A 14,623-nucleotide genomic window follows, 5' to 3' on the forward strand; every position below is an offset into this window, starting at 1 on the left:
CCAATCACCAGCCCCAAGAAATTTTGAGACATGAAATAGATTTCATGTGCAGGAAGCCCCAGGTTAAAAACATCCAACTTAAAGATGACTCTTAGATACAAACTATCTGTCTATTAAATGGTAGGTGGCCCTGTCCTTTTTTGAGCTTGATAAAGTGCAAACTGTGTGAAACTGTGCAAAGCTTTGAGCTACAGGTGAAGCTACAAGTTTTAACTATTTATCCTGGTTTAGCAGTTTTCAGCAGTTCCTGAAAGCACATTTTCAATGCTTTGTGCGCTTGAGGAAGGACCATGCTATTTGCCATTTTTAGTAATAGGTAGTCTTTTAGTATGAGTTCTGACTTGAATATAAATTCAGGTTAAAAACAGAGTTAGAGAATAGAAGTTCTTCACCCAGGTACGGCCTGTGGTTTTAAACAAATTCCAGAGCAAAAGTAAAGAAAAAGAATCAGATTCCATGTATATATTATTTTGCATCAATATACCAGCATAGTCTCCTATAGTCCTGTAGTCTCCTCCCCCCTCTCATATATATCTTGATTGCTAAGTTATTGTACAATAATGCCTAACCGAATTTTTGCCTCAACTATTAACATGGTTCTCAATAACTTCATTATAAAGATTCTACATTTCTCTCTGTATGAATAATGATAGGGAATATCTCTCAAACATGAGGATTGACAATTGGTAACAATGCTATAGTTTTGGATAAAAATCCCAGAGCTACAGTTCTTAGAGCTTTCATGAGTATTTTGTTCATTTCAGATTTTTGTGTGTCAGTGTAAGTCAGGGGTGTCAAACTCAAGACTTGGGAGCCAGATCCAGCCCACAGGGTGCTTAGATCTGGCCCATGGAGTTGCTTTGGAAACAGCAAAGGATCGGCCTGCAGTGTCTCTGCCAGCAAAAACAGAGCTCGGGAGGGCCGCATATGGCCCTCCCAGGCTCCTTTTCGTCTGCGTTGGCCTCCTGTAGCCCCCTGTCAGCAGGAGCTCTGTTTTGATGGCAGAGGGTTGCAGGAGGCTGTTGCGACCAAAAATGGAACCTTGATGAGTGACTTCGAGTTGGCTACGCTAATCCTGGACATGCCTATCCCAGCCATGCCCATCCCGGGCATGAAGTGAGGATTCCTGTGAGGTGCCCAGAGTGGCTTTTGATAAGATGACTGTATACATATTTTAAATAAAAAAGCAGTTCAGATATTTAATAAGAAAAATCAGTCCCCTTCCTGCAGGTAATTCCTAGGTAATTGAAAGGAAAGAAAGAGTCACAGAGAAAGAAGTGACAAAATACAGCCATTGACTCAGTCTTATTTTCATTTTGTTTGAATACAGGTAGTCCTTCAAAGTTACAACGGTACTGAAAAATGTGGCTTATGACTGTTTGTCACAGTTACGACCGTTGCAGCATCCCCATGATCATGTGATCGAATTCAGATGCTTGGCAACTGGTTCATATTTATAAATGTTGCTGTGTCTCAAGGTCATGTGATAAGCTTTTGTGACCTTCTCACAGGCAAAGTCAATGGGGAAGTCGGATTCACTTAACAACTGTGTTACTAATTTATCAATTGCAGTGATTCAACCTAACTGTGGTAAGAAAGGTCGTAAAACAGGGCAAGACCCACTTAACGAGAAATTTTGGACTTAGTTGTGATCGTAAGTCAAAGACTACCTGTTCTTTCTTGCTTTGCCAGCTCAGTATTGGTTTACGGTTCCCCAGTAAGTAAACTCTATGGGAAATGCAATCTTAGTTTTGAATAAGGGAATCAGCATAGGCATGTGAAAAACATTTCCTGTTTCTGAAAAGACCTGTTTTAATCAAAAATGGCCTAGCATACTTGCAATGTTAGCCACAAAATCGCATAAACAATTTTCTCGAAAGCATACATTTCTGAATAAATATTTTGTAGTGCAGTATGTATACATTGTTTCTGTTTCAAATGCTGATTGATTTGCTGTTTACTAAAAACCTGAATGGGCAAGTTTCTTTCATGAAAACCTGTGTATTTGTACAAGTATATATTTAGGTTTTTTTTTTGTTGCGGGGGGTGGTGGTAATTTGGAAACTTTAATTTATGTAAAAAGACAGTACAAGTTGAAAAGATTGTGTTTCTGTATTTTATTGCTATAAAAATGGCTTTTTCCAGAGCCATGTAAAAAAAACAGCTGTTTTGTAACTGTTAGATTATATTAGCTTTTGTTTACTTTGTTTACTTTCAGTTTGACTAAATGTTCACATCTGTTTGCAGTTCATATGCTTGATAGACTAGGAATCTATGATTTCAAGTCTGTGGGAGCACTTTCCTTGGTCTATAGGACAATTTTGATTTTTCCCACTGGAAAATCCATGTAACCAAGAAAAGAAAGAAGGGCAAATGACTCATTTTTCCCATTTCCATCTTATCCATCCCACTATTTAATCCTACAAAAGTTTTGTCATAGAAGAATGCAAATTTCAAGATTAAAAATAAAGGTAACAAGTTTTTTCAATCGGTGATCATACTTACAATAAAATGTTGACATCACCAAGATTGGGGCAAAGTTATGTTTATTCATTTTTCAGTTATTTTTTTTACAAAATAAGTGGCTCATGACTGAGGCCTATTGGTGTAAAAGTGAATTAGATATTACAGAAGTGGTTTTTTTTTTAATCTATTAGAATTAACCCCCGATTTATTCAGTATTTTCAAACCTTAATACTTTTTGGCATATTTTTCTTTTGATTGCCAACACAGTACTTGTTGCATATTTGCTTTCCTTCCTGATTCACCTACTCCGGTACAAACAAAGAGTTCTATATTAACAGACTTCCTGATTATATATTTCAATTCTGAATTCTTAGATTTTAATATTTATAGCCACCCATGAGGGATAGAACAGATCTTGGGGTAATGCCAATACCCAGAATTCAATAGGTTTAAAATGTATGACACACAGGTGTCCCCCCCATCTATTAGTGATTGGATTGGATTGTTTATTTATATGCCGCCCTTTTCCCTGGGGGGACTCAGGGCGGCTCACAATCAAAAGTGATCTGGAGAGTATGCTATTGAAGCTGGATAGGAACTGAAGATTGTGTGTACCATACACAAAGGCTATGAGCGAATACTGGACTTTACTGAAATAAAAAGGCCAAAGGAAGGAATTTCTTGATGAATTTGGAAGACCTTAGCAATAAAGTTATTGATATCTTGTTTAAGTATATTGGGGGAAGTCTAGGTTGACAGGCTTTTGCCATAAATTCAGCCATAACTTACCTATTCCTGAGAAATAAAGCTTTCTTGTTCCAACTTGGTGCTCCTGGATTAATGGAGGGTTAAACATGGAGGGTTTTAATTCTGTAGAGAATTATGTATCTCAAAAACTACTGTATTCTTTCTCTTTGCTTAGTCCCATTCACTTTTTCACCTTAACTACAGCCTTTTGGTAGTACAGTACATGTTTTCCTGCAGATGTTCTGGAATTCAGCCCTCCCTGCTTAGTATCTTGTCTTTGCACTGGTTGTGTTAGTGAGGGGAACTATTGGAAGATCCTTTATATCTTTCCCTGCTACAGTATATAAATGTTGCAAGAGAAAAGGATTTGCAAAGCTCAACCTGCAGTTTCTGTCGTTTGTTGTTATAATTGTTGTTGGGACAGTCCACTCTCAACAATATCTGAATCCTGATGCTATCAAGCAGGAGGTCTTGGCTGTTTCTTGAGATTTGCATTAAGGTCTGATATCACATAATGGTTTTAGAATTGGCAGTTGGTTGTTTTGTTTTTGTTTTGTTTTGCAGGAAGGAGTTTTGTGTTATTTTGCCATAGTCTACTCTGCATACAGATCCCACTTTCAACCCCAAGATGAAAGGAGCTAAGAATTATCTCTGTCTTTGTTCTCCTTCTTTACCCCACCCCAAATCAGCAGGTGATTCCATCCTGTTAATCAGGATATCAGAGTTCTATCCTATGTATGGGATTGTTCTATTATGTCCCCCTTTAGGATGTCTTCCCTGCTGTTGAAAAAGGGAAAATGAAGCCCAGTTCTGTGGTGGAGAAAAAGATTTTTCTATTTTTTTTCCAACTTTGTTTTGTTTGTCACCTGGATTTGGGAGTTGGAGGTATAACCCACCTTAGAGCATTTGTTTCATTTTAGAAAGATAAGAGCAGTATTTCACTTAAACATTTGCAATTCCTCCTCCTCCAAATGTTTACCGTTCTTATTTGTGCAACTGAGCAGCAATAACCTTTTAGATTCTAAAAGCATGTATGTTTTTTTGGTCTTCATAATGCAGAATATTATTCAATTTACTATTGATTTATATTAACTAATTTGAATTGTTTTTTAATTAGTTATATTAGGCTTGATGCATTTTAAGATCCTATTAGCTGTATTGAAGTTATTTTATAAGACAGATTTAAATTTTACAATCAATAAACATATTTTTAAAATTTTTCCTATCTGCAGTACAAAGTTGCAGAAACTACTGCACTAGTTCACTTATACAAGGATTTATAAAGTAATTAAGGTGTTTATATATTCTATAACTATATTTGCATTATTTTACTTTACTGTTTTCTAATGTATTTAATAAAGCTTAGTTTTAATTAAAACTTTTTTTCCTTTAAAAAGAAAAACTTTCTTTTTAAACTTTAGATTAATCAACAATCCCTCTTGTTTTTGCTTACACTTTAAATGCAGTGTTGTTATCCTGTATTGTAACTCTGCAGTATTGATTCTATTGCAATTGTCTTCCAGAATTTGGAATTGGCTTTAAGAGAAGCAAGGGGACAAGTGGAAGTCCTGCACAATAGATGTGATGACCTGGCATCTCAGCTGGTGATTAAACAGACTGAATTAACACAAAAGGATTTGGATGTGGCCAGAGCTAAGTATGTTTGATATGATAAATAAAATTGGATAATGTTACATTGTTTAGATTTGCACTACTTTATCCAAATGTTTTACAAATAGTCCTTGACTTAACAAACATTCATTCAGCAACCATTTCAACAAAGAGATTTGTGACAAGTGTCTGAAATCATGGCCGTTGTAGAAATCCCTCAGTCATGTGATCAAAATTCAAGTGCTTTGAAGATTTCCTGCATTTACGACTGCAGGACACTGCAACTCCCCCATCCGCCTCTCCCCCACATATCTACACTCTTTTGGCCCCCGCCACTTTGAACTCTGTTGCCCCAGCTTACTTAAACCATCTTCTTACTCCTGCTGCTGAACAGGCATGCTCAGCCTAACAGCTATGCTATAGAGGGCTAGTTTCCCATGGTAAAAAAGAAAAAAAAGTACTAAACAGCTTAAAGGAGCAGCACCTCTGAGTCATAAGGGAGTAGCTTCATTTAGAGAAAAAGAAAAAATGCACAAAATTTAAGCTTACAGGTAGCACTTATGATTCTTGAATAATTGTTTAATCTACCATGGCCTCAGAGCAAAAAGGATTTATAACCTGTCCTCAATATTAACAACCATAGTCATGTGATTGCAATTCAGGCACTTAGCAACCAGCTTGCATTTATGACAGTTGCAGTATCTAGCCGTCACATGATTCCAATTTGCCAGCCAGCTTCTGACAAGCAAAGTCATTTGGGGAAGCCAGATTTGCTTAATGACTCTGATTTGTTTAATGGCCATGGTGATTCGCTAAGGACCAAAGTATAAATGGTTATAAAATTTGGTCTAGTCATATGACTTGCTTAACAACCACATTCCTTATTGACCAAAATTGTGCTCTCAAAAGGTGCAAAGATAAAAGAAGTTGTCATACTTGGACTGGTTCTGTTTAGGACCAGGGATCCCTAGAACCAGAGACCTACTTAGATGGCTCCATTGCTGAGTGGCTATTTTTATCTCCTCTTCACCTAGGGTTGGTTTCCCTGTTTTTATAATGTTTGCTGTTAATGACTTTTTTTATATTTTTATATCTTTTTCATGTGTTTTTTCCCATTTGTTATGCCCCACCCTAGAGGTGGGTTTCCGCCAGTTCACCCCGGATCGGGCGAACCAATAGTGGTGGCAGCGGGAGGATCCTCCCACCCGCCTGGACACTTCTGTGCACATGCAGAAGTGAACCGGTAGTAAAATAGTCTTTAGTGAGATGGATAGCTACAGAAATCTGATTATAAATAAATAAAATAAAATTCCACAGTAGACAAAACAGTATGTTGTATATTATGCTATATGTTAACAAACAAAGAAGCATATCTATTTTTATGGTTACAACTTATTTTTTATTTGTGAATTTGTGGCCAATGAAGACGTTTGTTTGTATTTATTCAAGTATCACATATTGCATAACATCAAAGAAATCCCTAAAGAGAGAGAAATTCTGTTATAGGTAGTACTTTTTTCTGTCCACCAAAGCAAAACACTGTGAAGCATGGCCATTACATGTATCTTCAATTTTACAATATAGACTAACCTTTTTCAACCTTCATAGCAGTACAGCTCCCAAAACCTGCATATGGCACTAAGGGAGATCATTTAAAAAGTACAATGCTTAGCATTACATGAAGCATTCAAGAAATGTTTATATTGAAACAGAATTACCCATTTTGTGGTATTAAGATGCACCAGTAAAGCCATTATATGGTTCACATTGCTCAATATTCCAGTAAGAAATGAAAATAAATCTTTATATTGTGAGTATCTTTGTTTTTACCTTTGAGGAGCCCCACTAAAACACTTACATTTTGAACAGCAAAATACTGTGGACATAATATACTTAGACTTTAGTAAGGCATTCGACAAAGTAGGCCACAACCTACTTCTTGGTAAACTATAAACAAGTGGAATAGATAGCATCACCACCAGACGGATTTGTAACTGTCTGACAAACCGTACTCAATGAGTAATCCTTAATGGGTCTACATCTACATGGAGGGCAGTGGAGTACCACAAGGTTCAGTATTGGGCCCAGTACTCTTCAATAGCTTCATAAATGACTTAGGTGAGGGAACAGAAGGGGAACTCATCAAATTTGCAGATGACACTAAGGTGGCAGGAAGAGCCAGCATCCTCGATGATAGCCTTAAGATCCAGATGGATCTCAATAGACTTGAACATTGGGCCCTATCTAATGAAATGAAATTCAATGTAGAGAAAAATAAAGTCTTACACTTAGGCAAGAAAAACCAAGTGTACATGTACAGATTAGGTGAAACCTGGCTTAACAGCAATAACTGTAAGAGGAATCTTGGAGTCCTAGTGGACAATCAATTAAATATGAGCTAGCAGTGTGCAGCAAGAGCCAAAGTGCAATCCTAAATTGCATTAACAAAGGGATTGAATCAAGATCACATGATTTACTAGTACTGCTCTATAAAGCCTTAGTAAGACCTAGAATACTGCATCCAGTTTTGGTCACCACACTGTAAAAACATGTTGAAATTCTAGAAAGAGTGCATAGAAGAGCAACAGAGATGATTAGGGCCTGGAAGCTAAAACATGAAGAACGGTTGCAGCTTCCCCCCTCCTTTCTTCCTCTGAGATAGACCAGACACCATTTCTCACATTTTCCGTTTGTATTTCAGGAGCATTTAAACATTCAACAATCTCAGTTTTTGCTTCATATTTTGAAATCAGATGATCCAATTTTCTTTCCAATCTTTGATAAGAATTATAAAGTCCTCTACATGCTGAAAAAAGTCTTTGAAATGAAATCTTAGAGGTATTTTGGGACGCCATGTTGTGTGTCGCAGTTAAATATTGCAAACTTTTTTTTTTCCCCACAGACTTCTTAGTCTCTCACAGGCTGTGATTGTAAACAAAGCCGAGTAGTAAAGTAATAAAAGTGTCGAGTCATGACGGGCTAATTAGTAGAAAATAAATTTTACGATCCATTTAAGGAGATTCAGAGGGGGGAGGGTGTCGAGGAGTTTCTTGAAGCATTTAAGAAGTAAAGTAACCACCAGCCATAAATCCATTAGAAAACGCCAATTCGCCGCTAAGTTTCCCTGTTCTTTGGTTTCAATTATCTTAAGTTTTTAACGCGGACAGTCTCTCTTGGATAATAAAATCAGCTTACCAGATGACATCACTTCTAGCATTCTTAGGGGCAGCCTGCAGTTTCAGTTAGCACGCAGCTAATCCAGAAAGGAATTGGCACGAGGAGTTAATACCCCCCCCCAGAGATTTGCGGGTATCTCTGAGGTCTAGGGTCTCTCCCCACCTTCACTGTCGTCTCCGGGACAGCTAGAGTTCAAAGAACTCGTCCAAAAATCCTTCGGTATAGAGGAATTTCAGGAGTAGCCTGAAACTCCATCTTCTCACTGCTAAGCCCCGCCTTCTTCCAATTTAAAAAGACAGTGTGCAGGAGGAATGGAAAATCCACCTTTGAGAATTAAAGTTAATTTGGAAAATATTACAAGCCTAGGACAACATTATTATTATTTCATCACTGATATTCAGAGTCCAAAGGTGCCAAAATATCTTTGTCTGGATTTGATTATGAAAACATTTGGTAAATTTATCCAACGTGTGGCAATTGGCTGGAGAGGATCGTGCTATTGGAGAGACACTGGCTGATAGATGGAACAACGTAATTTAAAATCTAGCTAAATCTGATTACCTTAATGTGTAATAGATATAGCTGAAAAATGACTGATATGGATAGTAATATATACAATTTGGAACTGGCTGATAGTTTGAAGAACACAATTGAAAACTAATTAAACCTAATTGCCTTTTCTTGTAACAGATATAGTTGAATAATAATTGATACTGATAGTAATGTATATAATGTGGAGTTGATATGATAACTAACAATTGGAAGATTATACACAAAGAGTATTAAATACAATAATTATCACTATTAAAAACTAAATAAAATACACACAATCAAATGTTAATCAATACTGGGAAAATGTTATGATATATGATATAACTAAATATTATTGATGTCCAGCTAAAATAGGATATGAGGATTTGATGATAATAGAGGATTTTATAAATAAGTAAATGAATTGTCAGCATGTATTATGGATTAATTATGTAATGCATAGCTAAGGATGAAGGATGTTTAAACAACCATAGGTAATTAAAACTGGAGGTATAATGATGTTGATATGGTAAATATTCGAGTTAAGATATTTGAATTAATATGAGTTAATGGAAGAGAAGCACCAAAGCATGTTGTAACCAGTTGATATACTTCTTCTTTTTTTTTCATGATAGACACCTGTGTTTTGTTTCGTTTTCCTGCCTTGTCTCTTGTCGTTTTTGTCTTTTTTGTATTATTTTTATTTTTTATTTTTTATTTTTATTTTTATCTGTCCTTTTTTTCCTTTTTTTTCTTCTCTTTTTGATTTTTTCCTCTCCCACCGGTGTGGGCAGGGATTGGTCAAGATTATTACTTTTATCAATATTGCTAAATAATAATTACAGTTAAATGAAAATGGATATATAATAATGCCTTAGTTAATATGAGTTATGTCGGTTGACTATGGAGGAGATGTACCAAAACTTATCTGTAATTGATTGATATATTTTTTACAGATGTAAAGAAAGATGTATACCTGTTTTAAACTAAAATTAAAAAACACTTATTTTTTTTAAAAAAGAAAGAAAGGCAGCATTGAAGTATTCTCGGTAAGCTTTATAAAGTGGCACTGTAACTGAAAAAAAAAAAAAAAAAGAACGGTTGCAGGAACTGGGTATGTCTAGTTTAATGAAAAGAACAATTAGGATGACATGATAGCAATCTTCCAAAAAGATTTCCATTTTAAATCCCACCAGTTTCCCTTCTGGTCATGTGACCAGAAACAAATCTATTGATTTAATTTTTAGATGATCCATTATTGAAATCACTCAATAGTATACAAAATTTAAACTCCCTAAGGGAGATGGGAAGTCTAGAAACAAATTTAAAATATAAATTTAAAAAAATGAAATATCAGAACTCTTAAACAACTATAAAATTACAGAAGCTGCCTTGCATAGCATTAAAGTATCATTTTGGAAAAAGTTTAAATCTAACAACTAAACATTATAGACCAACTGAGAGATATGTTTGTAAAAGATTTCTAAAGGCTATTGTAGATGTTAGTCTCAGATCTTATTGGGTACTGAGTTTCACTCATTTCCACCCTTTTTTCTTTCCTCCTTTTGAAGCAGCTGCATGCCAGCTACAAAAGCAGATGCTTTTGGACTTGAATGTGGGTGTGTTGGGAGTAATCATGACAATGGATTGCATTAGAGAGAAGAAAGGAGTGTTACAGGCAAGAACTGAGCAAAGCAAAAGATTTAAGACCAAAGTTAGTTTGGTGCGTCTGGAGGAGCAGAGCCAGTTTGCTTCAGATGACTAGAGGCATGGAAGAAACAAGACATTTTTTTCAGAACTGCTAAAAGCTGCAAACAATGAGAAGAAAAGCAGAATCTACCAGCCATGTGAACTTTTATATCATACTGACATCAAGCCAACATTAGTAAACATTTCCCCTCACAGTCAGAATCCAAGAGATACCAGAGCTCTTGTAGCAGTTCAGACCAGAGGCAATTGATACCTGACTGTAAGGCCAAGAAAACGCCAACCAGCAACTGGCAGTCAAATCTGGAGATTCTGATTCTAGTAAGGCTAGAATCCGGCTGAGAAGGAAAAAAGACCCTTAGTTTCTTCTCATTTCACAGCTAGGAAAACTGATGAAGACAGGGCTAGCTAAGCCATGATAACTAATATATATGTGGGTAATTTATGCTAGCATGTTGAAGGAAGAGAGAGGGAGAAAGCAAAATCGGAACTATGTTCCTATGGCATAATAAGCCTATTGTACTATATAAGAATACCTATATAATAACTACTACCGAAAGAAATGTGTAAGATATATAGGAAACAATATATCCATGGAATAACTTAGATAGAAAATACAATTTCAAATGTATATAGAGTGATAAAATATTGAAAAGGTCATAGACATTCTTAATTTTGTTTGAAATAACTAATTTTTGTATAATATACTTCCATTTTTGTGGCCTAAACCATTTTCCCAAAGAACCATCATAGAGTTCTACAAATTATTTTTGAATCTAGTATATTCAAGTTACTTCCACTAATTAGCAATAATATATCGGTAATAAAATATCTCGGAATATAAGTGCCTTTTCCTTTCCTAGCACAAATGCTTATATTGCATATGTCATTTTTCTTATAAATTGAAATCTTGTTTTTTGCTCTAAGAGTTAAACATTTTTTCCAGTTGACAGGCAAACATCAGGACAACTCACCAGGATCTGTTTGAAAAACATAAAAAAGAATAGGAGAGATCATCATTGTTCCAAACAAATCCATTTCACGTTTTAATATCATTTTAATATCATTTTAATATCATTTTATTTATTTATTAAATTTATATGCCATCCATCTCACCATTGAGCAACTTTAACATTTAATTAAGAAATCTAAGATATATAACCTGCACTTATTTAAAATGAAATGTGTACATTTATTTTAACGCAACTTACAGGGCACATGAAAAAGTAGCATTTTAGTATGTTTATAAACTAATTGATGCAATTATGATTAAGAGTATTTTTAGACAATTGAGAGAATAATAGATTGCCATAAAAATAAAACAATTAACAAGACTATTATTTGAGTTCACCATGCTCTTTCTTTTGTTCAACTTCATTGTTTCTTGCTTGCTTTGCACAGGAAAGAATTGCAGGAGCTGCAGAATCTCTACAAACAAAACACGGAACATGCAGCACAGCAGGCAGAGCTGATCCAGCAGCTTCAGGCTCTCAATACAGATACACAAAAAGTACTGAGAACTCAGGAGGATGCTCACACAGCTGAAACGATATCATACCAAAAAGTATGCCTATTCCCTCTTTATTAAAATATATATTTTCTTCTACCTCTATTTGATCTGAGAATCTAAATTTTTTACCATAGGTGCAAATCCACTTTCAACCATGAGTAGTGGTGTACAACCATAATAGAGTTTGAAATTTCTGTTGCTAAGCAAGGTAGCTGTTCAGTGAGCTTTGTGCCATTTTACAACCTTTTTTTGCCACAGTTGTTAATCAAATCAATGCAGTTGTTGTGATTTATGTGGTTGTTAAGTGAATCTGGCTTTCCCCATTGACTTTGTTTGTCAGAAGCCAACTAGGAAAGTTACAAATAGTGATCACATGACCCCAGGACAGTGCAAGTGTCATTACATGCATGCCAATTGCCTAATCCCCTCCTCGAGTTGATCACACAATGATAGGAATGCTGCAACGATTATTAATGTTAAAAACAGTGATACGTCACTTTTTTCAATGCTGTTGTAACTTCAAACAAATGGTTGTAAGTCGATGACTACCTGTATAACTCTTTGACTGGTTTGTCCATTACTTTTGTGTCCATAGAATCATTATAACAATACTATTCCAGGTGTTCTTTGTAGCTGAAGAAGTAGCCTATTTAGAGCAATACTACTTTTTTAGATATGAAACATAGTGAAGTGCCATTGTACTGTACAAGTTTACTTTGCCTTACCCTGTGACATATAGTATCTGATATTTCTTCAATTAATGCTTGGGAGAGTGCAGTGTGGGTATTATGACCATTCTAGTTTTATCTTGAACAGTGTTCTTTAAAATAATGAGACTTCAACCCTTTTTCTTACTCTGTTACAAAACTAAAGTGACTATTTTAATTTACTACACTATTCTACTCTACTACATAACACTGTTTGAGAGTGGTCTGTTTAATGTACTTGTGCTGCAATTAGAAGAAATCTAGGAACTGTAATTTCAAACTTGAAAAAATTGAAATTATGTGTTGCCTAAATGGGAAACTATTTTCAATGAGTTAGCTCCCATATAGATTTGTTTGTAGTCCACTGAAATAACTTTCTTTTATGAAATTTTCAGTCATCCTGATGAATAAATATCTAGAAGCCAAGACCTGAGTGAAAGGAAGTCTTGTATTTTAAAACAAAACTTCTAAACTGTAAATTTCTGAGTACTGTGATAAGATAGTCTAGAGACCGAGAAACTCTCCTTGTCTTATTATCCTTGGTATTGATTTAAGACTTACCACCTTGAGTCTTAGGTGAGGACAAATCTATTGAGTCTCATTAAAAAAAAAAAAACCCACTACAGGAGCACTTTGTCTGCTTGGGACTAGTAAAATAGTTGGTATATATTTTTAGAAAATATTTTTCTGGTAGAAGTACTGTAAATATGATATAAAATAGATGTCAAGGAGTTTCTTTGAATGTACAATATTTGCTTTGAATAAGGGGGAAGTTGTGTTGTATGAACTCCAACTAGATTTTAGTGTTGAAATGATAGTCTCTGTAAATTATTCTGGAGATTATTGATGTGATTTCCAAACATTGCTGAAATTTCCAACAACGCATCTATTGTAGCTATATATAGATGAGATTTAGAAACATCACAAAATATGATTATAATACTAATATCATGATTAATGTATTTTTGGATTTCTCATACATGATACTTCCCCCCAAATTCCCAGATACTTCCTCCAAATTCCCAGAATTTCCAATTACCGGCTAATAGCAATAGCAATAGCAGTTAGACTTATATACCGTTTCATAGGGCTTTCAGCCCTCTCTAAGTGGTTTACAGAGTCAGCATATTGCCCCCAACAATCCGGGTCCTCATTTTACCCACCTCAGAAGGATGGAAGGCTGAGTCAACCTTGAGCCGGTGAGATTTGAACAGCCGAACTGCAGAACTGCAGCCAGTGGAAGTACCCTGCAGTGCTGCATTTAACCACTGCACCACCTCGGCTCATATTTAGCATTTATATTATATTACATATTTCAATAAAAATGTCTTAAAACAATTACAAAGGTATTATACAAACTTTTTAGATCATTTTTTTCCATATACATGTATATATCCATCACCTTTCCCTTTAGTGTAAATTACATTCAGAATGCAGGGAAGGACTAAAAAATAGTAAGCTAAGGAAATAAAAGGCAGAAAGAGGAAAAAAGCAGGAAGAGGAGGAGGAAAAAATAGTAACAGAGAAGTAATTACATTGAGTACCTTATACATAGTTATAAGTTTCTATATATTTTTCTTTTTCCAAACCAAACTTAACTTTCAGCACATACATATACTGTCTTTTATCGTTTAAACTTATCCCCATTCTTTCCCCCTCAAATCCCATCAACATCATCTAACTATGACTTTTTCAGTCTCATCTTTTATCTCAGCTTACTTGAGAGCCAGTCTGGCTTAGCGGTTAAGGTATTGGTCTAGAAACTAGGGTTGAAAGCCAGCTGGGTGATTTTGGGGCAGTCACATGCTCTTAGCTGAACTCGCCTCAGCTGAGAGAGAGTTGTGTAGAAAATAGAAGGAAGATGTATTGGTGTGTTTACTGTATTGAGTTGTATAAAGGGCACAATAAAAAATCCCCCATATTCATGATTTTTTAATATACATTTGTTTTGTAATTCTGTCCTAATTCATTTTCTGTACATGACTAAGCCACCTCAGTGTATTTGTTTTCCACTTTTTGTTCAATGTTGCATTCAGTGTTATTCATTGTTCATTCCTTCATTCTTGATCCTCTCCTTCATTTGTTTACCACATGGACTTCTGTAGTCATTGATTCCCATTGTTTGTAATTTGTATGCTTTTTCTGAAATATTCCACTCTCATTTCCA

The 14,623-nt window shown here is 35.3% G+C and overlaps 1 protein-coding gene across 1 annotated transcript in view; it reads left to right on the top strand.

The window, feature by feature from the left end:
* The window catches only part of CNTLN (centlein), a 214,447-nt gene that overhangs the window by 76,491 nt on the left and 123,333 nt on the right, over positions 1–14,623 (top strand). Inside the window, exons 6-7 of the mRNA XM_087717005.1 lie at positions 4,737–4,870; positions 11,641–11,803. Coding sequence (XP_087573131.1) covers positions 4,737–4,870; positions 11,641–11,803 — 297 coding nt within the window. The remainder of the gene's footprint in view (positions 1–4,736; positions 4,871–11,640; positions 11,804–14,623) is intronic.

The sequence above is a fragment of the Thamnophis sirtalis genome, unplaced genomic scaffold, assembly GCF_051295495.1.
Source record: "Thamnophis sirtalis isolate CommonGarterSnake01/CBP01778 unplaced genomic scaffold, rThaSir2_p1.2 scaffold_5, whole genome shotgun sequence".
NCBI lineage: Eukaryota > Metazoa > Chordata > Lepidosauria > Squamata > Natricidae > Thamnophis > Thamnophis sirtalis.